This window comes from Canis aureus, chromosome 2 (genome assembly GCF_053574225.1).
Source record: "Canis aureus isolate CA01 chromosome 2, VMU_Caureus_v.1.0, whole genome shotgun sequence".
NCBI lineage: Eukaryota > Metazoa > Chordata > Mammalia > Carnivora > Canidae > Canis > Canis aureus.
The window spans coordinates 48057509-48083565 of NC_135612.1; the positions used below are offsets into that span (position 1 = coordinate 48057509).

General features: G+C 38.7%; 1 protein-coding gene across 2 annotated transcripts; it reads right to left on the reverse strand.

The window, feature by feature from the left end:
* Positions 1-370: 370 nt before the first annotated feature.
* On the reverse strand, positions 371-14754 carry LOC144297234 (uncharacterized). Of its 2 annotated transcripts, XM_077871073.1 has the most exons (5): positions 14270-14754; positions 11882-11950; positions 11215-11304; positions 5539-5608; positions 371-746 (listed from the first exon to the last, which is right to left on the reverse strand). In XM_077871073.1, the coding sequence occupies exons 1-2, from the start codon at positions 14605-14607 to the stop codon at positions 11947-11949; spliced, it is 342 nt and encodes a 113-aa protein (XP_077727199.1). In that variant the 5' UTR covers positions 14608-14754; the 3' UTR covers positions 371-746; positions 5539-5608; positions 11215-11304; positions 11882-11946. The 2 variants fall into 2 exon arrangements, with proteins under 2 accessions (XP_077727199.1, XP_077727208.1); XM_077871082.1 differs by lacking the exon at positions 11215-11304.
* Positions 14755-26057: the final 11303 nt, after the last annotated feature.

The window sequence follows — 26057 nt, forward strand, 5'->3', positions numbered from 1 at the left end:
TCACTCATTCTGAATTTTGAGGCAAAAGGCATTTTGTTTTATAAGCTAATTACAATCTCATGGCAAATTAAAGCTCCTATTATTACCCCTTGGTAAGTTATTTTCCAAGATGTTTCATGAAAGCACAAAATAGCTTTTCAACCAAACGACCATTTCTTAATGCTGAAATAAATTTCCACAATTTTGTGAAAAAAAAAGACCAATCTTAATGAACCCAGTAAAACATCTTCCATCACACCATTTCCATTTTACCAGCTTTATTCAGTACACGTTACCCCTGGGGAACTCTAAAGGTCAAAGTGTTAAGCCAGTAAGTGAACATTTAACGAAATTTCAGCTTAAAAAAAAAAAAAAAGCCCAAACTGAGAAATTTTAAAGTGTTAGAAATTTTATTAAAGTTAACATTCCACAAAGTCATACTCATACAAATCAAACTGCAAAAATTTCCAGGCATACAAACTAACATCTGTGTTAATGTGCCATCTTTCTTCTCCAAATGTCAAAAATTTACTTGTTTTAATGATACAAAAAGTCTTTGGAAAGTCAAATCCACTGTCCATTTGTGCTGGGTAAGAAACCTATGTCTTCATTCATTTCATGAAATCCATGTTAAAAGAACCCTGTCTTGGTTGTATATTATCACAGCACTCTGGTATTAATCCATTTTCCTGAATTCCCCATAGTGGACTGCCATCTTGTTTTCTCAGTGGTAGGATCCATTTGAGACTCTTCAAGCTGACTGGGTGCTTGATGAAAACATTAAAAGAAAAAAATGCTGTTGGAATACCAATGATCTTATTCCTTCAAACAGAGAACATCCACCCACCTTGAAGATACTCTTACCATACACAAAGGTTTAATTCTGTAACAGCTTTAAACTATGAAACTGTATTAAAGTCTAAAGTTGTATGTACTACACACTTCTCAGAGAATCATGGCAAGACTGCAAACAAGTAACAAAGTTCTACTGTCACAGATACATGTGTAACTATAAAAAAGTGGCAGTGAATACTCAAATTTTACATACGTAATGTTGTTACACTGTCAATATGAGAAGTAAAAACAAAAATTCAAATTCAAAATCCTGGAAAGCTAAATTACAGCAACACTATGGATTTTAAATTTCAGTGCAGAAAACTTTCCAAGCTTCTTCAAATAAAACTAATTATGGAAATGAATTTTGAGATTAAAAAAAGAAAAAACCAAAGCAGTGGATAACAGCATAGTTTTCCAGTCCAACAGATGTTAATTAATTTTGCTTAGATAACACAAATGGCCAACAGAGATGGTAGCATCTTCAGCTACTTATTTGAGAATACAGGAAAGAAGTAGCAACCAGGGTAAAAAATTATCAAAAATGCAAAATATCTACCTGGCCTATTTAATATTTGCCATGAACTGCTAGCATATTTCAAATTAAATACAAGTAAAATACTCCTATTGCCAAAATATCAAATGTTCCTCATACACAAACATATCCATTACTTAAATAATTTTAACTAAGGGGATTAAGTGGGAAGCCAGGATATTCTACTATTAATGATCCTGGATCCATCATTAGCAAACATAATTGCAAAAATAAGTTTTAACTCTGTCTTCTCCATCAATTTTGCAACTCTCAAACTAAATTTGTAGAGATAAAGTCTGGGTGACTAGGAGATTTAAGTATAAGGCAGTTTTGCTCTTTAGGTAGTTAAATCTTAACTCCTAAACTGCTGTCTACATACACAATATAAGTATCTACTTGGTCAACTACTTGACAACCAAGAGACACTGCCACTCATATCAAAAAACGACTAAAAAGGAGTGTCACATCATCAGGAATAAACATGAAATACAAGATGTTTCTCCTCAACATACTTTCCTGATTTCCCCCCGCCCTAAAATAAGAACTACATAACTCATTCATTCTTCCTATCAATAAAGTACCTTCCATTTGAACTATTCATTACTTAAAACTAAGGGACAAAAGTATAAAGATAATACCATCATTTTTCTTGCACTGTTAAATTATAAAACAATTCCAACCCCAATCTATATTGTTACAATGTAAGATCAAGCTCTAAAGGAAGAGGAGGATGTAAACAATATTATGGATCAACAACACTAATGTATTGTTAACACATTATAATTACTTAAATGGCTATAGGTACAATTTATTGAGTTTATTAGTACATTAAATGATAAACTCAATGCTTTATATTATTTTGTCACAGGACAAGAGGTAAAATTTATCCAGGACATCAAATTTTCCCTTTAAAATCATTATTTTAAAAATTTTCAGAAGAAAACCTGATGACATTAAAATCATTCTAAAATTACTCAATAAAATGCACTAGTTGGTGTGACAACAGAAATTAGAAAATACTAGCAATCTGATCATTCTATCATATTATATTTAAGATAGCTTTAAGGGGCACCTACGTGGGTCAGTGGTTCAGCATTTGCCTTTGGCTCAGGTCATGACTGTGCCTTGGGCTCCCCGCAGGGAGGCTGCTTCTCCCTCTGCCTATGTCTCTGTCTCTCTACATCTCTCATGAATAAATAAAATTTTTAAAATATATATATATAAAGATGGCTTTAAAAATAGAAAGCAAGTAAATGCTACCAAGAGCATTAAAAATGTCATGGTCAGTCTGCACTTCTACAAAGCCAATGAAAGCCAAAAGTGAGAATTTTGTTAACAGGCAAAAGCGCTCAAAACTTATCAAGAATTCTAAAAACACCAATGAGGGATTTATAAGTAAGCCATTTATTTTCATGGAATTCCTAATTTTTGCAAAAACTAAATCTGCAAATATGCAATTTGTTACAAAATAAAAAAGAAAGTAGGTATGAGTTCTGTGAGCCTGAGTATTTTTTCAGTAACAAAATCCACAGTTCTTCATGTGTAAAATAGAAATATAGTACCTACCTCATGTGGCAGTACTGAGAATTAAATTAGTACATTTATAGCTTTTACATTATCTGGCATGTAGAAAGACCTCAATAAATGTTATTTAGCTACTATTCCTATATACCACACTGATCAAAGTACATGAAGATCTACAAACTAACCTTACTAATCAAAGTAGTTTATATTCCAATAGCAACAAGATCTCTGAAAAATCCATTGGATAAATGAGGTCAATTATTTAAAACATTTTCTGCTCTAAAAAGATAATTTAATCTTGCATTAAAATAAGGTCAGTACAGAAAACTGAGTAGGGTTCAGATATCAAAGCCCTACTACTCCACATCTTTCCAATAACTTGTGAATTACTGTAGACATACTGAAAAGATGGTCTGATCTAGAATTCCATCATCAAATAGACCTAGATCTTTTGTGTTTTTATATACAGGCTTCAAGATCATTCTATGAACAGGTAAAATTTTTCCACTCTGATGTTTATAGTTTAGATCTCCTTTTTAAGGAAAATTGTTTGTTCTAAGAAAATTCTCAAAAGCAAAAGTAAGTTTCTATGGTAAGAATAAGAAGGTACTAAAAAAAAAAAAAAAAAAGAATAAGAAGGTACTAACAGCTATCTCTTAAAATCCCTAAATATTGTACATCCAGAAATTTAAGAATAGAAAATTGAGCAAGGAAATCTCTCAAAATTCTAATTCAGTAAGTTTGTTCCAAAATCACTGGACATTGTAAAATTAAGTTAGCTGAAAAGTAAGCAATCAGTTGAAATGCAATTCAGCAATCCAATTACTAAATTGGGTTTACGAGGGGGTCCCCTAAAGTAAGCATAAGCAATCTCCTTACCTCTACTTCCCAGCAAACTCCCATTTTTTAATAGCAAAAAAAATGTGGGGGACAGGGAGGAAGGATTACAAGGAATAAGAAATGATTAATGATTCTTTTATTTTTTTTTTGATTCTTAATTTTAAAGCAGGTGTCTCTAATAATGCCACAAAACATTAACGTTAATTTACATCACTTCAAAACTCAAATACTTACTGCAAAACCAAAAGGACAAATATAAAGTAATGATAAGGAGTAGAAATTGATTCTTCCCATCACGTAATTAAGATTCTTGGTGCTTATGACTGGATTTTAGTCTTCCTTGTTCTGGTCTTTAAATTTGGAAACATTTAATCGTGAACTTACATAGATTGTCTTACTACCAAAAGTAGCTTGAATCCTCAACAGGATTACAATGCATTAATAAGTTTGGGTCCTAAATAAAAACTACAAAATTGTTTGATCTCTAAGAGAATAAGATCAATTATGGTAACTAAGAAAAAGAATCATCTAAGGCTTTACAATCCAACAAATCTTCCTCACTGTCACTGTATTAGTTTATAGTCTGACAAAATGTACGTGTTGAGACAGAAAGTTGTAGTTTCTTATCCCTTTTAATCTTTACTGAGTCACAGTTTTAGTTTTCAGACATAGTTAATGCATTAAAATATAAATTTTAATAATAAATTTAACTTTGTTTTCCAATTAGACCTAAACCACTAGTTGATAAATAATGTTTAACAAATGATATACCAAAAATCAAGTTTATTTACTGAGCATCCACTATGTGCCAGGCAATTAATCTCTTTAAAATATGAGGCATGAGATCAGTAATTGTACATTAGGAAAGTTTTCATCTCTGCCCTTACCATTCCCATCAAAATGTAACGAAACCCCAGAACTTCACCCTTATGCAGGATCTAGTAGCCATTTATATAATGTAAGTTGAAGTACTAATTAGAAGCCATATTATCATTTAGAATTTACATTCTCAAATGTGATTCAAAAGTACTTATGAAACAGCCGGTATGTAATTATCATACCTCAAAAGTTGTCATAATAAATAAATCCTTTAGAGGATTCAGCCAAATTCATTTCTATAGTTTTTTCTCATGTTGTAGGTTAGAATAACTATTTCACAGTAGTAGTAACCAAGTCTTCTAATACCAAAAGATAACTCCAGTGTGAAAAGAACTTTTTGTTGGGCTTTCAAGTTTAAGCAAAGTTCAGAACTACTTTATTTACTATAATTTTTACATTGAAATTCATGAAAAATTATGTTCTGTTACCAAAAGAAAACCCAAGGGCTTCTTTTTGAAGTTCTACATAGAAAGGATTAAGTTGACACAAGAAATGGGTCTAGGACATGGACAGGTAAGCTTTCTTTACAGAACAAGATAGCATAAACCTTTCAGGGTTTGTGACCATTAGCTACAATTATTCTCAACTCTGCAGCTATTGTGGCAAAGGAAACAATGTATAAATAAAAGAGTGTAGCTGTGTTCTAATAAAACTTTATTTACAAACACAGGAGAGTTTATCAATACCCAGATCTAGAATGAAATTTTAGAAACATTACTTTGCATTCTATCAAAGTTTAAGAAAAAAAAAAAACAAAAAAACGGACTAAACCAATAAGCAAAATTTTAATCAACTTCACACACATCTAACCATAGATTTTATTTTTTGTAGTACTGCTTTGAGCTTCACTAAATCCCTTTATATTTCTCCAACTGACTCAATTATTCAAATTTCCAAAGTCATTGAAAACTTAAGAAACAGAAACATGAAAATTAAATAAAACTTACTAAATGCTTCCACCAACATCTATTACGTTGTACAGGCCCTTTAGAGAATTCAGTCTCTGGATTCACATTTCTGCAGAAAACAAAAATAACCTAATTTTATGCATAGAAAAAGATAAAAAGACTACTAAAATGCCATGATTTTTTCCCAAACTTCAACCTAAGGATCATTCATCAGAAAACCAAGACATTTATGTATTGTTGAACAGTATAGTCCAAGCATAAGGTAAATTCTAATCCCGAGGATTTTAAATCTGGATGTACAGGAGGCTTACCTGCAGAGTAAGTTACTCTAAAAACCATGGGTAAGTCTCAGTCCCCAAGAACTCCAACAGAGTAGATAAAATCTGGTCTCCCTAGACTTAATGAGCAATCAGGGTGGAGAACTAGTTGTTTAAAAGAGCCCAACAACACTTCTTAACAGTACAGAACCACGCTATTTCTGGTTGTTCATCTAATCCACTTTTAAGACTTTTTCTTTTTTTCTTTTTTTTAGATTGTTTGAGAGAGAGAGACAATGAGAAAGAGTACAAACAAGCAGGAAGGGGAGAAAGAAGCAGACTCCCTACTGAGTAGGAAGCCCAACACTGGCCAATCTCAGGATCCCAGAATCATGACCTGAGCCAAAAGCAGCCCCTTAACGAACTGAGCTACCCAGGGACCCCACCCTCCCCACTTTCAAGACTTCTGAAAGAAAATTTCCATTATCCACCTACAGGGTCATGTTTCTCACTCATTATCATCCTCCTATTATTTTACATCATCAAATACTTTAATCCAACTATTTTAAGGTAAAGAGAAAGGAAACTTTAGACAAAATTTCAAACAACTTTTATTACCAACTGTATTGACCTACTCAAGCAACACTCTTTTTAAGATATCTAACTGAGGGGAGGCACCTGAGTGACTCAGCTGGTTAATGTTGCCTTAAGCTCAGGTCATAATCTCAGGGTCCTGGGATAGGATGAGGCTCCCCACTCAGCGGGCAGTCTGTTTTTCCCTCTCCTTCTGCCCCTCCCCCAGCCCATGTGCTCTTTGTCCCCAAATAAAATCTGTAATTGATAACAAAAGTCTCGTATCCATGCTGTTCACTAGATGGAAATGCCCCATAAACTAAACATGGAAAATAATGTTTGTTTCAAATGCCCTCTGAATTAAGATATGTATTTTTTTAGTCACTCTGCTCTTAAGTATGATTATAAAAATCATAACATGTAACGATATCAAAAAAGCTCCAAGTTCAATATTAAAGTGTAGTAATTTGGGGCGCCTGGGTAACTCAGTGATTAAGCGTCTGCCTTCTGCTCAGGTCATGATCCTGGAGCCCCAGGTCAGGATCCCTGGGCCCAGGTTGGGTTCCCTGATCAATAAGAAGGGAGTTTGCTTCTCCCTCCTGCCACCCCAGGCTGCTTGTGCATGTGCACTCTAATAAAATCTTAAAAAAAAAAAAAAGTAATTTAAGGACTTTTAGAATGCACAATAGTTTAGGATTTAAATTAAAACCTACTTAAATGTTGTTACAGGACTAGGATTTCAAATTTTCAAATTATAAGAAAAGTTCCTGATTATACTACCAAATCTAAATCCCTTAAGTCATTTTGACTAATCATAATAAATAAAGATCTACTTAAAAATTATCTCTAAGACTTTAGATGCTAAATAAAATATCCTCCCCCACCAAGTTAACAAATCAAGTAGTTTACAAGAAACAGCATTATTTACCTTTAAGCTTCCAAATTTAATCTGACTTTAATAAGGAATAGTTTGTGAACAAAGACAAATATTAAATCAAGTGAACTAAACTGATTTAACTCCTAAGAGAAAGGTGGCATTGACTTTCATTGGTAAAAGAATATGAGGGAAATCCTTCACACTGGTCTGAAGATATGATTAAAAAGCTACTATGAGTAAGAGTATGTGCCTCACTCCACCAGAAGCAAAAAAAAGGACTTGGATCTCACTTTGCATCACTTCAAAAATTACTGACACCAATGTAATCTACCATACTATCTCCTTCCCTAAAACTAAGAAAGTAGTACTCTGCCTTCCTTTAAAAAGGGCAGGGAGGAGCCAAGCTGGCTTAAGCAATCTACAAAAGTTGGTAATTTTGCTATTATTCCTCCCTACCTTTAATATCTTGCAATATTATAGATTCTCATTTAATATAAAATTATAGGTGCAATGTACATTTTGACTCCTGATCCTTTTTTTATTTTAATTTTTATTTATTTATGATAGTCACACAGAGAGAGAAAAAGAGAGAGAGAGAGAGGCAGAGACACAGGCAGAGGGAGAAGCAGGCTCCATGCACCGGGAGCCCGACGTGGGATTCGATCCCAGGTCTCCAGGATCGCGCCCTGGGCCAAAGGCAGGCGCCAAACCGCTGCGCCACCCAGGGATCCCCTGATCCTTTTTAAAGGCAGACTCCTATCTTTATTACCCCACTTGTGCTTTTCTTAAAAAATTTTGTCACCTTTTAATCTTTGAAAGTCCCTAGAACAATTTTTACATTTCAAGTACGAATACCTGAGTCTCTCTGTCACGAATAAATAAAATCTTTAAAAAAAAAATACCTGAGTACTGTAAAATATATGAAATCTTCCACAAAAATAATGTAGCAGTAAAGTCATTAACATTCATAAGTCAGCTCAGAAACCATTTAAGTTAAGCAAACTATCTTGATCATCTAAATCAAAATGATTATGATCATTTTAATTCACTATGTAGTATACATTAAGGGTATAATTCGTTGTTTGGGAAATATTCATTATCAAATAAATAAAGCTTAATTTCAAAAAGCAAAGGATTGTTTTCCAAAACACAGATCTAGCTTTGTACAGTGTACAAATCAAAATTTCATCTGATTGTAGGAAACATGCCACTTGAATGTTATGAAATCAAGTCCTACAGTTTCTATTTACAAACTTCAGAACATCCTTGAATTTAAATTGTAAAGGTTAATTACATTCAGAAATAACAGCCAATTTGAAAATTAGAAGTTTGTATTGAGCTGCTCAGCCCGGAAGGTCAAAGTAGTTGGTAAAATGAGGATATTTAGCTTTGAAGCATAAAAATTTCTTAAAGGAAATTAATTATGTCAAACATATAAATGATGAATTCTCATAAAGAACTGTGATAGCCAGCTACAAATGTTACATTAAATACACTAAAATTTCAAGTGTATCTAATAATTAGGGGGAAAAAAAAATCCAACAAATTTGTTATTGCAGCATTCTAAATCTCAATCGTTTAAATACAATTTCACACCTTAACTATTTTTTAAAATCAACCTTCTGCATTTATATTGTTAATATTTTAGAATGTCTACCATGAAGAGTCAGGTACACTATATATCACGTTATTCACATCATTTCTTCACAGAAACAGCATTTCTAATGCAAAAATTACAAATTATTCCCTGTATATAGGAATAAGATACTCTTTAATATTATTTTTATCACATAATTAAGGGCTAAAAGTATTTTAGGAGATTAGAAACTCCAAATACTTTCTGTAGATTAGGAGACTAAGGTCCAGAGTCAATGTCAAGATTACAGGGCTAATCTACACTTAGACGCTCCCCTCCAGATTGCTGAATCACAGCTGTATTTTCCACTCTATCACACACACCACTCATTAATGAAGATGAAGATGTCCTCTTATTATTTATTCCCCCTTACATCTCTCAACAAAAAATCTTGGAGGACAGAAAGTAAATTAATTGGTTGTCCAGTCCAAATTTTTAAGCAATCAAAAAACTACAAATAACAGAGAATTCAACTTGGAAGAAAATTTATATTCAAAGTTACCTGTATCATATAATGTAGCCTCTAAGTAGCACACCATAGTTCATGAAAACGTTGTAATTAACTATGAGCATGGCTGCTTTCATTTCTGTGGAATTTCAGGTACTTTTTTAAATAGTACCATAGTGACAAATGCAATAAAACATTGTCACCAATTCAATCAAGTGATTTTTATGATTTAATAGTTCAAAATGCCAAAATAAAAATGCGTCACCTTAGTTCTTAGGCAAAATACAGTTAGTAAAGTAAATGTTACTTTTTAAATGAAATTTGTCCATTACTTTGGTCTATCAAACATACTGCCCATTTTACAAGCATGATTCAAGCAGCAAATATCAGACCACTGAATATAAGCATCATCATGAAGGTCAAAATACATGTTAAGACCTTTTTAGAATGTGATTTGCTATAATCCTTTATCTTGTTGGTGATAAAAGGGAAGTTGTATTCCACTAGATTCGGGGGTTAATTTAGAAGTTACTAAACCATTTAGATTTTTTTTAATATTTAGTGATACTGGAATAAAAAAAAAAAAAAACAAAAATAAAAATCATCATTTAACATTTCTAACCTTGACCATTCATTTTTTATTTTAATGGGTCAAACTGGATCTTCAGTAGCCATCAATTTATTGCTGATTTATACTTAAAATTACATTATACTTCACATACACTTGTGATTAAGAGGACAATTCTCAGTTTTTATAAGAGTGCCCAATTCTCAGTTTTTACAATAGTACACAACCACAGCTGAATACTAATCTAATATCCTATCATTTGCATACAAGAAACCCTAACCTTGGCATTTGTGTTAAAGGTTAAAATGAAAAGCGTTTGTATGTTAGATCTTTAAAAACACTATAGTTAAAAGTCTAACATTTAGTTTTCTTTTGCACACTAAAATATACACAAATTTGATCAAATCGCAAAATGACTGAAAAGCAAAAATTAAGCTAGAACAAACGCAACAAAAATATTACCTTTATCACCTATTTCAATGAATACAATAAGCCAACATCAAGATATAAAAGATTTCAAGGGTAAAGATAAATTTGCCTTCATATTACTTATTTGGCTATTCTTAAAATATCCTAAGATATCTTTTTTACTATATATACATATTTCTCTGCTAAATCCCTAACATCAGCTTGACAGTAATTTCCATGTTCAGTGTTAACTCAAAAAGAACATTTCTTGAAAAATATTAGCAGATGTATTTTTTTCATTCACATATCTAGTTTTAAGGTATCAAACTATCCCATACATGTTGAAAATTATTTTCCTTTTATGTTTTAAAAATAATTTTACTAAGCTATAAATTACAAGTCTCTTTAGATGTATTATTCTAATTTCCTATAAGATAACTCATTTTAGTACCTGTTTGAAAACAAAATCATAAAGACAAGTAAAATATATTAAATCCATTAATAAGAACTGAAATGTGAAAGTGTCTTCAATTTTAAAAATATACTTCTTTTAAGAACTGTAAGATCAGCAAAGGGAAAATTCTAGGCCCTTTCAAAAACATGATCTAGATCGTCAAAAAAAAAAAAAAAAAAGGCTTAAGAATTTCAGATTATAAAGCCATATGATGCTGATAATTCAACTACTGATTTAACCATAATCCTGATGCAATGTAATACTGAAAAGTACTGAATGTCTTATTGCTGATATAAACTACATACATCAACTGTTTTAATAGAATACAAAAGTGCTTTGATGTAAGGTAAAGGAATTTGATGGGCTTTTTCCTCATCTCCTTTTTGAGATAAACAGTCTACATTTTATGTTTCATTGACAAACTTCAGTGATATTTTCCTTCTCAAATGTTGGTAGCTATTAAATTTCAGATGTTGAATAAAACATTTACTTACTTGCTATATAAAATAAAGATTTTAGCAAATATTTCCTTTTATATACTCAAGGATAAAACTCCATGGATCTCAGTCTTCAAAATGGCATACCTTTTGGAGGAGAAAAGAAAAACACACACACCAATATTCTAAACAATTTATTGATGGAACAACAAATAGCAAGTAGGAGTAAGTGTTTTAAAACTTTTATTATATAATTGAGAACAAAAACTAAAATCCATGCTCACAAAACTTGATTTTTAAAATGTTCTTCCCTAAAATGAACTACTATGAATACTGACTAGCTCAAATTTTCCAAAAAATTCATCTTTAAATACTTAAAAAATTAGTTTGCACAGTACACTAGAGAATTAGAAAGAAAAAAAATGTATCTTTGGTTCAGTTTTTCTCAAAATATAATCAGTCTTTTCTTGTTCCCAAAATTAAACAAAGGCTTAAGAGACCTTCAGGATTTTAAACTATTCAAAAGGCACATTAAGTTACAACGGCTAAGCACATATACTTTTCATTCGATAGACAGGTTTAAAGGTTTGGCAAAATTATTTCAGCTATTTAGTATATTCATACTTATCATCACTATTTACTAGAAATATAAATTACTAAAGAGCAAAATAAAAACCAAATAGGCTTATTTTTAAGTGAAAGTAATAAAAATTTATGGTCTTACCTCAAATAAAAGGGCTGTATTTGTTCAGAACCATCATCAACCAATTTAATTTTAATCTTGTTAGGTTACCTTAAAAAAAAAAAAAAAAAAAGATGATATCAACGTTTTGATTTTTATACATTTCCTGGCCAAAGTTTCAGTGTGATAAAACAATGAGAAAATATTCCAAATACACGATCTATGAACAAATTTGGGGACAGCTTAAGACACCACCTTTACATTTAATGTTGCAGTTATTTCTTAGTAACACATCAGTCTTTGTTGTCCTCATCTTTTAGTGGCATGGACAAACACTAGATATTAAGGCACTGAGATTCAATAAACTACAGAAAATTCACATCTTCAGACAGATTTAGGATTATAACCTTTTTTTTTATTTTTTCTTTTGATGCCAGGCAATACACAAAAGTTTGCCATTTAAGAACCGAAATCATCTTAAAATTTCCATTACCATCTAGAAAATACCTTTTACAATTATAAGCAATTAAAAATTAACTCCTCCAGGAGAAATTGGTCAAGTTAAAATGGCTACTGGTTACTTTAAATTTTTAAACCACAAGTTATTTGATCTCACCAAGTGGGATATGAGCTTTGTCTTTTAAGCAAGTCTAAAACATGTAGTATCTATGACCTTTATTCAATTTCAAACCAGGGTCTTGAACATTTTTTCAGTCTCTCCCTTCCCCCATTTCTCCCGTAAAAAGATCTTATGAGGTTAAAATGCTAACAATTATTTTGCATTTCACCATTCAAAAAAAGGAGCCCGAAAAAAAGATTCCGAATATACATTTAAAACTACTTTCAGTGTTCACAAATTTCAAAAATGTTGTTTTGAAGAACCAACATGAGCACCTAAGATTCTGTAAAATCAAGATATGCGCAACTGATGTAACATGTAGGACTATATGAATGCTATTCAGAACATAAAACAATTTCACTGACAAAATTACCATCAGAAATACAGTGGATTACACCAGTAACTCTGATTTTCTAGGTACTACGTAAATCTGCCCGACACTATTTTTACGCAGATCTGCACCTTTACAACACAACAGCTACCGCAGAATGAAGACAAATAATATTCTAAAATACACAAAGGTTTGTGCATTTGTGGTCTGTTCTTCAAACCATTAAACTTAAATCCCCCCTCGATTTTCTTTTAGACTCAGAACTACAGAGGACTCTGCAAATTTTTGAGAAAGCAGGATTTATTATTAAACTACTGTTCCGTTTTGAGCATATCTAGATTTTTATGCATGCAACAAATGCAACAAATATGGCTCCTCTTCATCGCCCATTACCGAGAACAGTCCTACTTTAATATTTACACTACGAGAAAGTAACTTCACAAAGAGATTTGGGCGTCAGAATATTCCTTTGTAAAAGTTTTGTCGACCGTGGCTTGTGCCAACGTACATTATTTCTTAAAAACAATAAAATGGTGCTAACTTCAACTTTTAGGAGTCCAGGAACGGATTCAAGTACGTTCTAACATTCAGGTGTGATTAAGTTACAGATAACGGCTCCTGACGACCTTTTAAAAAGTACCGAACAGTCTATTTAATCGTTATTCAAGCATCAAGAATGTCACCTAATCTTGGCATAACTAATCGATAACACAAACTATCTTAGTCAAACGTCATCGTCTAGCACTGAAATTAAAACCGATTTCCACCAAACAGCCTTGACGGCCCAGTAAACTTATCTTCGTAATTTCTGAAATGCCAGCGGCACTTCTCCCACTTGCGTTTTTAAAAAGACAACCTTCACGTCATAAGGGTTTTTAATAAGCAGCAAGTACCTTCCCAGCCCTAACACCGCAGCCGTTTTCAAAATCGGCTTGCAAAGAGTTAAAAGCCAACACCCAAAAGGGGGGGGGGGAAAAAAAAAACAAGTTTTATTTTTGTTCGAACGTAGTCAGGCTTCCATTGTTCTTTTAAAATTCCACCATGAAGAGGAGCTTCCACCTCGCCGGAAGGGGGTTAAAAAGCTCCCCGGCTGGAGAACCTGAAAGGAATTCTTGCCCCTCACCCTCCACAGCGACATAACTCACCCGGACAGAAAGGGGCCGTGTGGCGCGGTCCCCGTCGGGCTCCCGCCTGCGCCGCCGCCGCCGCCGCCGCCGCCCCTCTCCCGGCCGGGCTGCGGCGGCCAGGCCGGCGAGGCGCCCCCCGTGGGGTCTGCGGCGGGCCCCGCGCGCCCCCGACCCCGAACCCGGCCCCGGCCCCCGGCCCCGGCGCCTCCCGCGGGGAGAGCCAGCAGGGGCCGCCCGGGGAGAGCCGGCCGCCGAGGCCCGGCCCGCCGCCCCCTCCTGCTCGCGCGCTCAAGGACATTTTGCTTTTCCTCCCAAGGACAAAGGACAATAAAAGGAGCCGGGGAGCCACTCACCGGGTCCGAGGCGGCTGTCGGCACCTCCCGGGCGCCCGCACCCGCGTCCCGCGCGGGGCCGCCCGCCCGAGCCTCCCGCCCGCGCCGGGTCGAGCCGCCGGGGCCCCGGGGAGCCTCCGCGGCCGCTGCCGCAGCGCCGCTCTCGGCGTCGTGGGCCCGGCCGCCAGGCGCCTCGGGCGCGGGCTCCGACGCCGGCGCGCGGCCCGCCTCGCCCCAGCCGCCGCCGCTTGGCTCCCGCGGGCCTGCGCACCGCCCGGGCGCAGCTCCCCGCCGGCCGGCGACCCTGCGGCCGCGGCGGAGCGCCTGACAGCTCGCGGTGCTGCTGCCTCTCCGGCCATCTTGTGCCGTGTGTGTGTGGTGTCTCTCTCCCGTCTCCTCTCTCGGCTTTACTCCCTCCTCCTCCTTCCCCCCCGCCCCACACACCACACAACATGGCCTCTTCGCTGCGGCGGCGGCTGCGGCGGCGGCAGCAGCTCCGCCGCGCTCCTGCCCGCTCCCCTCCCCCACTCCCCGCCTCCCGCCCGCAGCCCCGGGGCCCAGCGCGCACGCGCGCCGCCGCCCGCCCGCCTCGGCCATTGGCCGCGCGAGCTTCCTGCCACCCCTTCCCGGGAGCGGCCCCACGCACGCTCGCAGGCGTCTTCCTCCCTCCTGACAACAACCACCTCGATTCTATTGGCTGGTTGTGCTCCCATCCCCTCGGCTGCAGGCGCTCGGATAGGCGGACATTACTGCCACTCACCCCCCGTCGGTGTTTCTGCTCTTCTCGAGGGGCACCAGCCCGCGATTGGCTGGTGATGGAACCTCTGGGTTGGGAGCTGGGCTGTTGCCTTGCGCCCCGCAGTGCGGACCCCTCCGGCCTGGCTGGGCAAGGGGGGCGGTCGGGGGCCGGTTCCTGGCGCCGCGTAGGCCAGGGTAGAGCCATTAGTACGGAGACCTCGAGGGGAGGGCTGCACTTCTGGGAAAAGCTCGGAATCCGGTGTGTCTGAGCTCAGATTTGGGCTTCTTTTTTTTAGAAAAAGGAAAATGACTGACAGGTCGACGAGCAAACAAGCCGCCTCTTGAGCTGTAGAACTCAAGATTTTTCTTCCCACCAACCGGTCGTTGCCTAAGGCTCACCAAGTCAGGACCAGTGGTTTTACAGCCTAGCGGCTCCCCCTAGCCCGTCATCCACATGTAGTCGCCGTGTGTTTGAGGGCCAGTGACCTTCGTGTGGTTGCCCACTTACATGAGACAGCCTGTTCCCAGGCCCAGTGTCCTTAGAACTTCGTGAATCAGTGTTTTATAATCCCGGTGGGACCCCATACCACTTCTGGGCACTTATTTGTTTAAAGGCGTAGTTTTAACCTGAGCAATCACAGTCTACCCGTCCAGCCTTCTCCCAGAGAATTCAGCGAAACAAACTTCATTTTCTTTAGGGAAATCTCACTTTTTTTTTACCCCCCACTAGGTCTTCCTACTGTGATCTGGAAGCAATCTCGGCACTCAACGGAATAACCGAAAAACCTAAACTTTCCTGAAATGGATGAGAAAAGAAAAAGTGGCTCTCTCCGGCTGCCAGCATTTTAGAAGTCTTGCTTCTTTTGGCAAGGGACCTTGGGAAAAGAAAAGGAACACCGGAGGCTCTTAGTTTTAACAGATTTCTTTGAGAGGCTGGTTCTTGGGGGCAACTCTTAAATTCTCTTGAGACTCAGCCCCTGAGTTACACTCAGTAGGTTAAATATTCAGTCAGGCCTAGGAACAATCTCTGGCCATTCTTTTAAAAATGGCACAGCTGTTTATTGACCTGGGCATCAGCTACGGAGGGCGGAGCTTAGAATCTAAGTCTCTTGACTTAAAGATCTTAGGGTTCCTTCTATGCAACTTGGCCACCCTTCTTAGCAGTTTAACTTGAGCACTAAGTGGGCACACAGAGAGAGTACTTCTTTAACTGAAATTAAATTTTCTCCATTTAATTTCCAAGAGACATTCCCTTATAGTCTAGCTTTGAGCCCTGTAGGCCTGCAACAAGACTTTTCCTCTGAAATAGTCCCACCCTGAACCCTTTTTCTTCATTCTTCTTGTGTGTGCTTGCTATGCTATCATTCACTCCCTTTCCCTTCCTACCACTACCTGAAATCCATCTATGATTCTGCTTTTCCATATTCTTCACCAAGTACTCTGTGCCGGCGATGCAGGCCTGAACAGGCCTTGATTAAAAATAGTAAGGGCCAAAAAGCATTGAGTTAGCTATGTGCCAGGCATTGTTCTAAGTCCTCATTGTAGGTTAACTTGGCACCCCTGATGAGAGACTATTATTACTCCCCTGTATTTTCTTTATTAGGAAGCTGAGACACAAGAAGTTTAACTTGCCCAGGCTCACACTGCTGAGGCACACCAGAAGCAGGCTTGAGCCCAGGTGCTCTGGCTCTAGACCCATTCCCTCTGCATCTCCCAGTTTCTTTTTGAATACTGCCCCTCTGCCAGATAGGTTCAGTTGGATCTTCCATCTTTCGGTGCTGATTTGCCAGCTGCCCCATCTTCTACTTTGTTGAAATGTTTCACCTTCCAGATTGGGCTTCCCTCCAATTTGGGAGATGTCAGGTCCATTCTATCTGAATTTCCACACGTGGGCCCCACCCTAGTACTGTCAATCTCCTGGCCTGCCACCCCGGAACCATCCACCTCTTGTTTTATTCCATCTTTGACTGTAGACCCCCCACAGCTCAACTGTGGGGTGACTCCCCTTTATGAAGATACAGCTTGGGTGGCTTACAAAAAACAGCTTTCTTCTGAGCTTCCATCCCACACAACATATTCAGAGAGGCCCTCATTTGCCATGTTGAAACTTTATTCCCTGCCACACACATCAGCCATGATTTCTTTTGCCATATCTTTACCATGTCTTTAACCATCCCTTGTTAAAGCTAGACTAGCTCTGTCCTAAGTTAAAAGCACCTGACACCTGGAGGACCTCATCCTGTCCCCTTCCCTGTCCCTTTTCATGCAAAGTGATCTGCCAATGAACAGAGAGGAGATCCCTTCCTCCCTCCCCCAGTCACACTGGCTTCTATTACTGCTGTTTCTTTACAGGTGAAAATGAAGAGCTCTTACCCTGGGCTCACTTAACAGAAAGACCTCTATGTACGCTCTGAGTAGTTCTGGTCCTATGTAACTGTGACCAAATGAAAACATGGATGGGCAGAGAATATTTCTGTAAGGATACAAGGACCTGTTTGCACCAGTTGCCTCCAGGGAGACCTCAGAAGCAGAGAATGGGGTGGGAACGTCACTTTTCCCTTTAGACCCTTGGTGACTTTTGAAATTTGAACCATGTGAAAGTACTACCTTTTTAAAGAAGAAAGAAAAGGAAAAAAATGAAATTCAAACAATCTAAAATTCAAGCTAAAAACTAACACTGTAAGGAAGATAACTTTTTGTGACATCTGCATTTATTACAATAAACACCTTTATTATTTTTTTTAATTTTTATTTATTTATGATAGTCACACAGAGAGAGAGGCAGAGACATAGGCAGAGGGAGAAGCAGGCTCCATGCACCGGGAGCCCGACGTGGGATTCGATCCCGGGTCTCCAGGATAGCACCCTGGGCCAAAGGCAGGCGCTAAACCCCTGCGCCACCCAGGGATCCCCCTTTATTATTTTTTTTAATGGAATAAAGGTCACACCACACTCAGTATCTCCAGGGATGTGAACATCACCTAAAATGTCCCCAGTTGATAATAAGGATTCCTGGTACATAAAAATGGGGGCAGCAACTTTCATTCCCAATATAGCATGGCCTCACACACTGCAGAACAGGACTTCCCACCATGCCCCCTACTTCCCGGAAGCTCTCCAGGTCTGTTGCCCTGTTTCTACCCTCCTGTCTTCCTGTGGCAATTAAAGAAGTAGAGACACCAGGAAAGTCAGCTTCTCTCTGTTTTCCATCCTCTGAGGCCACGTTGGCCTGGGATGTCTCCCTTCAATGACCAGCCCAGCTCATGAAGGAGACTCAACAGAAATTAAGGATGTCCTTGACTCTAGTCAGAGACACCGTTTTCAAATACAGACCTTTCCAGATTCCTGTAGTTCTGCTCCTGCTGTCAGCAGTTTCTCTTGCCACTCATATTCTGCATAATTTACATGCAAACTCTGTCTTGCTTCTGTACACACGCCCCTCCCTCTTCCCATGTGGCAGTCTTTCTTTCTTTTTCCCAGGGTACCTCACACATAGGATTGACATTCATTTGATAGTCAAAACATCCTTTCCAAACACAATTATAATAACGTGCTCAATAATGAACTTCTTCTGTGTTTGTTGTACCGTTTTGCAAGCTAGGGATGCCAGAGTACCTGTTCTCATGGAGTTTATATTCTAATGGACAGAAGTCCATAAATTAGAAAATACCAGGTAGTGATAAGTGCTATAGGGGACCTAACTACAGTTGAGTGGTCGAGAAAGGCCTTTTGGAAGAGGTGATATTTAAATTGAAGCAGGAAGTACACAAAGGAAGCAGTGTTGTGTATAACTGCATGTAAGTTTCAGGCTAAGATGGCAGATGGTATGCATGCAACTAATTTTGCTCCAACCCAAAACTGCTCTAAACAGATTTTCTTCTTTTTTTTAATCTTTCTTCCTTTCTTTCTTTCTTTCTTTCTTTCTTTCTTTCTTTCTTTCTTTCTTTCTTCTCTTTTTTATATTTAAGTTATAAACTCATAAGGAAAGGAGAACAGAAGAGGAAAGAACAACACAATTTCAGAAGCTGAAAAATAGATGAATGAGTGGTTAACTGATTTAGGAGACCTAAGAAAATGGAGCTGCAACCCAACTTATACTGGAAATACCTAAAAAGGCTCAGAAACTCACAGAATCAGGGATCTTTGGGCCTGAGGGTAGAGGCGTAGGCTAGAAGAAGGACAACTGAATGAAAGCAATTTGAAAAGCTGCATTCCTGCAGGGGTGGGATTCCACACCCCATCCCTGATCCTAGCAGAAAATTGGAGGTTTATCCTGCAGGAAAAGTCCCTGGTCTAGAGGATGCCAGGCACACTGAAGGTGTAGGAACTACAGTAGAAATGGGGGAATCCAGAGGCCAGATATACACCAAATGCAGAGACTCCAACTATCTTGACCCATTTGGCTCTCAGAATGCTGACAACGTGATCTTCACCTACTAGATAAAAGACTGGAAAACTCTAATCTATGAGGAAAGCCCCATGGAGTGTGACACTGGGGGATCCCCCAACCAGTCTGACCTGGTCACCCTTCCTTCAGGGAAGCTCAGGGTCAGAGTGCCAGACCTCTTGTGTGCACCACATCTAATCCTCTTGATCTCACTTCTTACTCAGCCCACAGTGACAGCCACTATCCCATCAAGTTCCATACAGCTTCCCAGAGCAAATGCAATGGCTAATTTTAGGTGTCGACCTGACCAGGCTGCAAAATGCCCAGATATTAATCTTTATTTCTAAGTGAGTCTGTGGGGATATTGCTGATGAGATTAGCATTCAAATTGGTAGGCTGAGTAAAGCAGATTCATTGATGTTGGTGGGCCTCACCCCAAATGTTGAAAGCCTAAATAGAACAAAAAAGTTGAAGGAAGGGAAAATTTGATCACTCTCTCCCTCCCTGCCTCATTGTTTTTGAGCTGGGGCATTGGTCTTCTGCACTCAGACTAGAATTTACGCCATTGGCTATGTTGGGTCCCAGGCCTTTGGACTTGGAATAGAACTACACCATTGGCTCTTCTGCATCCCCAGTTTGCAGATGGGAAATCATGGGACTTCGCAGCATAATCAGATGAGCCAAATCATTACATCTATATCTATCTCCTATTTTTTCTGTTTTTCTGGAGAACCTTCACTAATACAGCAAGGAAAATCTCATTTCAGACCTGATCTTGCTCTGTGTCCTAAAGCTTCGTTATCCATGTGGGTCTGCAGAAGCATTCAGCATCTACATTCAGGCAAGTGCAACCCAGAAATTCAAGGAAGATAATATCTGTGGAGCTACCTTCAAGGATAAATATTGCCTTTTTTCATCTCCTGAGTGGACAGTCTTATTCCATAAGACTCAGAATATCCCAGGGAATGGAGCACCAGTTACTACAGCAATGGCCAGCTGGATAACACATTTAACACTTAGATTGGCTTTCTCTCTCTTTTTTCCCGCCCACTATCCCTTATTCCTGCTTCTTTGGATTGCTTAACAAATGTACTACCTCCATGTAAGTCTTGGGCTCTGCTTTGGGGGAAACCTTGAGTAAGATACACAGCAAGGTCTAATCCCACACTCAGAACTTCCAAACAGTCTTTGAAACTGTACTCTTAATCATGAGCAAACAGCTAATGCCAAACAGCTAAAGAAAGCTTCTCACATGAGAGATAAGGACTAAAACCAGCAGGGCAAGAAAAAGTAACTTGTTAAAACAGACCATGCAGGGAAGACACCAAAAAATTAATTTAGAAAGTTATCATCAGTATTTTCAAAAGGAAAAGAGATGATGTTGCATCCATGAAAAAAGGAAAAGATGCCATATAAAGAAATAATTCAAAGAACAAAAAAGAATTCTTGGAAATCTAGAACATTATCCCAGAAATAGAAAACTCGGTAGAAAGAATGACGAAATTGGAGAAAATTCACAGAAAATAAAACCAAAAGACAGAGATGGACAATAGGGGAGAAAATTACAGGACAAGTCATATAGGTTAAACGTGAATAATAGAAACTCCAGAAAAAGGGGAAAAAACACAATGAACCCAAAAGAATCATTTTTTTTAAAGATTTATTTATTTATTCAGAGAGAGCGAAAGAGAGGCAGAGACAGAGGCAGAGAGAGAAGCAGGCTCCATGCAGGGAGCCCGACGTGGGACTCGATCCAGGGTCTCCAGGATCACACCCCGGGCTACAGGCGGCGCTAAACCGCTGCGCCACCAGGGCTGCCCCCAAAAGAATCATTAATTAAATAATTCAAGAAAACTCTCCAGATGAACAACTTCCAGATGGAAGAGGTTGATCAAGAAATAAGACCAACAGATGAATATAAACACACACCAAGGGGCACCTGGGAGGCTCAGTAGGTTGAGCGTCTGATGCTTGATTTCGGCTCAGGTCATGATCTCAGGATCCTGAGATAGAGCCCTACATTGGGCTCCGTGCTGGGCATGGAGCCTGCTTGAGATTCTTTCTCCCTCTTCCTCTGCCCCTCCCCCTCCCTGTGCACAAGCTCTTTCTCTTTCTAAAACACATGCACGCACACACACACACACACACATCAAAGCTCATCACTGTGAAATTCCAAAACACAGGAGATGAAGAAAAGATTCTACAAGCTTCGAGAGAAAAGAAAAGTCATGTATAAAGGATTGGAAATCAACAGTTTTGGGGTTCTCAACAGTATGGCTGGAATCAAGAAGATAGTAAAGTAACATCTTCAAAATGGTATGGAAAAATTATTTCTGACTTAAAATCCTATACCTAGCCAAATCATTTAGTAAATATGAGGAGAGAATGAATGCAATTTTCATGCAAAATCTCAAAAAATGTTACCTCCCGTGCATGCTGTTTCAAGGAGCTGCTAGGGAATGGATTCCACAAGACACTTAACAAAAAAAAAAAAAAAAAAAAAAAAAATGAGGAAGTCAGAGGACAGAGGATGGAGGAGATCTATTGTAGAAAGCAAGCAAACAGTCCCTAGATGGATGGTGCAGAGAGATTCCAGGATGTCGACTGTGCTCCAGATGGCTACCAGTCAGATATAACCCAAGAGACAGACATGTTGAGGATGGCTTTCATCCAAGTGCTGCCACCCATTGCTCCCTCCTTTTTATCTGAGGACCAAATACACAGGTGGACCTGACCCAGATTGTAGTCCATCCATGATCTATCTGATGCAATCTATCCATGTATCTATTTGATACAAGCTTTTCTCTATCCTCCTTGAGCCTGGCCACTCTAGATCAGCTAAGGACTCACGTCTTCCCTCATGGAATTGATTTGCTTTGATCTACTGCTTGGCCATGATGAGCATAAAAACAGATTAAAAACAGAGTGGCGAACTCCCCTGCCCACATAACTGCCAGGCATCTAACACCTTCCTCCTACTCTTGCTCTACTACCAATGCCCTGACTATGCTGTACTCTGTTTCCCCCACTCACAACATTGCCTAGGAGACATTCTGGTAAAATCCCAGAGAAGCTAAAGTCAGACTGTAACCTAGGGACCATTCTAGGAGCTTGTGTAGTTGATTTTTTTTTCAACTGTCAATAAAAGCAAGAGAAAATTAATTCTAATTAACTCAAAACTCAGAAATATGGGTAGCCTCTGATGGTGGAGGGGCATGATCATGAAGGGGTACCCAGGAGGTTGCAAATGTACTGTTCACAGTTTATTTCTTAAGCTGAGTTGTGGGTACAGGATCTGCCTTTGGTTATTATTTACCTGTGTGTGTACGCTTTATATACTCTTCAGTATGTAAGAACATTTCATAAGATAATTTGATTAGAATTCAATTACATTAATGATAATTTTAAAAACAATGATCCAGGAAATCAAAGCCACTGAAAAGTCCCTAAGGCAAGAACAAACTTGCTTTGTACCGAAATAGTTAATGTCTGAGGAAGGCCCACTGTGTGAGATGGGTGAGCTAGGAATTGTCACAAGTGTCAAGCCCAAGGTCACGTTCTGTCCAGTGTCTTCTGTTACCACTGCATTAGCCCAAATCGGTTGGCTGTAGAATGTTAAGGAACAACAGAGAAGTCACAGGAATAGGTCAGAGGACCAAGAAGGAGAGAATATCAAGCGAAATAAAGGACTCAGTCTATTTATAGTAAGCTTTCATGGTAGTTACTATGAAGAGAAAGATCCCAAGTTCTCATCCCATCCCCAGAGACTCCTCATTAAAAAAACATAAAACAGGTATTAACCATCAGTTTTTCTGGGCACCTGGGTGGCTCAGTTGGTTAAGTGTCTGCCTTTGGCTCAGGTCCTGATCCCAGGGTCCTGGGCAGGAGCCTTGTATCCAGCTCCCTGCTCAGCGGGGAGCCTGCTTCTCCCTCTCCCTCTGCCCCCAACCCCTGCTTGTGCTCTCTCGCTCTCTCTCCCTGTCAAGATAATCTTTTTTTTAAATAATCATTTTTTCTATTACAAATGATAGAAACTCCACTATTATCTATATTGTGTTAAAAAATCACCACAAGGGGCAGCCCTGGTGGCTCAGCTGTTTAATGCTGCATTCGGCCCAGGGCCTGATCCTGGAGACCCAGAATTGAGTCCCACATAGGGCTCCCTGCATGGGGCCTGCTTCTCCCTCTGCCTGTGTCTCTGCCTCTGTGTGTGTGTGTGTGTGTGTGTGTGTCTCATGAATAAATAAATAAAATATTTTTAAAAATCACCACAAAACTTGGTGGCTTAAAGAATTTGCATTTATTATCTCACACAGTTTCTGTAGTCAATGATTTCAGGAGCAACTGAGCTACATGGTTCTGTCTCTGGGTCTCCTGTGAGGTTGTAGACAAGATGTCAGCTACAGCAGCAGTCATCTGAAGGCTTGAGTGGGGCTGGAGGATCCAAGATGGTTCACTCACAAGGCTTTTGCATGGATCTCACACAGGGTTGCTTGAGTGTCTCCACCACAAAGTAGCTAGCTTCCCTAAGAGTGACTTATTCATGAAAGAGCAAAGGCAGAAGCAGGCAGCTGTAATGTCTATTATGATTCAGCCCAGGAAGCCACACCTCATCATCTCCTCAGTATTCTGCTGATTACACAGGTCAGCCTGATTCAGTGTGAAAGAGGACCATAAAAGAGCAGGAATGCCAGAGCAGGAGACTATCACTGGGGCCATCTTGAAGGCTGGCTACCACACCAGGTGGACTTCATAAAAAATAAAAAGTCTCTTCTTCAAAACTACTAAGAAAATGAAAAAGCAAGAAACAGATTGGGACAAGATATTAACAAGTCATATATGTGATGGTCTTGTATTCAGAATATATAAAGAGCTATCAATATTCAATAATCATAACATGATTTTTTAAACCAGCAAAGTATTTGAAGAGACAGTTCCCCAGGAAGATCTACAGATGGCTGATAAACATTGTATACACCCTCAGTAACTTTAGTTATTAAGGAAATCCAAACTAAAACCAAAATGAGGGGCATCTGGGTGGCTCAGTCAGTTAAGTGTCTGCCTTTGGCTCAGGTCATGATATCAGGGTCCTGGGATCCAGCCCCACATCAGGCTCCCTGCTAAGCAGGGAGTCTGCTTCTCCCTCTCCCTCTGCCCCTTGCCTTGCTTGTGTTCTCTCTCTCAAATAAATAAAATATCTTTAAAAAATTTTTTTAATTAAATGAGATACCACTATGCATGTAATAGAAAGTTGAGAATTAAAAACTCCCTGCCAGGTGGTAAGAATGTGGAGCAACTGGAATGCTCATTCACATTTTGTTGGTGAAAATGCAAAATTGTATAGCCACTTCAAAAGAGTTTCTTTTAAAGTTTAATATACTTAGCATATGATCCTACTCCTAGGTATTTACTCAAATGGCATATCTATGACATGAAATACTACTCAATAACTTTTAATGAATGAGCTATTGATAAACGCAATGTGGATAAATCTCGAAAATAATGTTGCTTGGGGCACCTGGCTGGCTCAGTCGGTAAAGCATGTGACTCTTGATCTTGGGGTTGTGAGTTCAAGCCCCACATTAGGTATGGAGGTTACTTAATAATAAAATATTTTAAATAATAAGTTTGCTTGAGTTGAAGCCCAACAAAAAAAAAGTACATACTATATAATTCCATTTATATAAACAGTGAGAAAATGCAAACCAATAGAAAGCATGCTTTGGTGGCCTGGGGGTAGGAGACAAGGATGGGGAGAGGTGGGAGGTACAGATTTCAATGGACATGAGTAAACTTTCAAAGGTAGTGAATATATTCATCATCTTTATTATACTGATGGTTCACAGATGGAAATGCATGTTGAAACTTATCAAATTGTGCAATTTAAATACGTGCAGGTTACCATGAGTCAACTATATATCAAGAAGGCTATTCCTTTAAAAATGCAGAACGGTTTGTTTGTTTGCTTATTTTTTGATAGAACATCCTATGAAGATTGTACTCTTAAAACTTTTCTATTTCATTCCTTTTTTTATTTTTTTAATTTATTTTTTAAAGATTTTTATTTATTTATTCATGAGAGACACAGAGAGAGAGAGGAACAGAACAGGCAGAGAGAGAAGCAGGCTCCATGCTCGATCCCGGGTCTCCAGGATCACACCCTGGGCTGAAGGCGGCACTAAACTGCTGAGCCACCTGGGCTGCCCCATTCCTTTTTTTTTTTTTTTTTAGCATCGTGTTCTAGTCTTTGATTTTTTTCACTTATAGTTTTTTTTTTTATTTAAATTCAGTTAGCCAACATATAATATAACACCCAGGGCTTATCTCATCATTTGCCCTGCTTAAGGCCCAATTTTTAGTTTTTTAATTAGTTAACATCTGGTTTGAAGTTCAAAGAGTACATAAGGGTATACAATGAAAAGTCCCCCATCTCTGTTCCCATCCACCCAGTACCCCTTGGGGAAAGCAGTTCATGCAACTAGTTTCCTAAGTATCCTTCCAAGGACATTCCAGATTTTATTATAGAGAACAGACTACTAAAATGAATTAGATTGTATTAGATTGTATTTTACCTGTTGGCTCAAAGCTTTTGGCCTTAGGGTCATCTTCTTAGGAACCTCCACACCATGAGAACCAAGTGCAGGAAGAAGCAAATGTGCAGGTGAAGTGAAAAAGAACAGAAGA

Excerpts from the sequence above, each read along its gene's own strand:
- LOC144297234 (XM_077871082.1), bottom strand. The coding sequence starts at position 14,607 with ATGGCCGGAGAGGCAGCAGCACCGCGAGCTGTCAGGCGCTCCGCCGCG.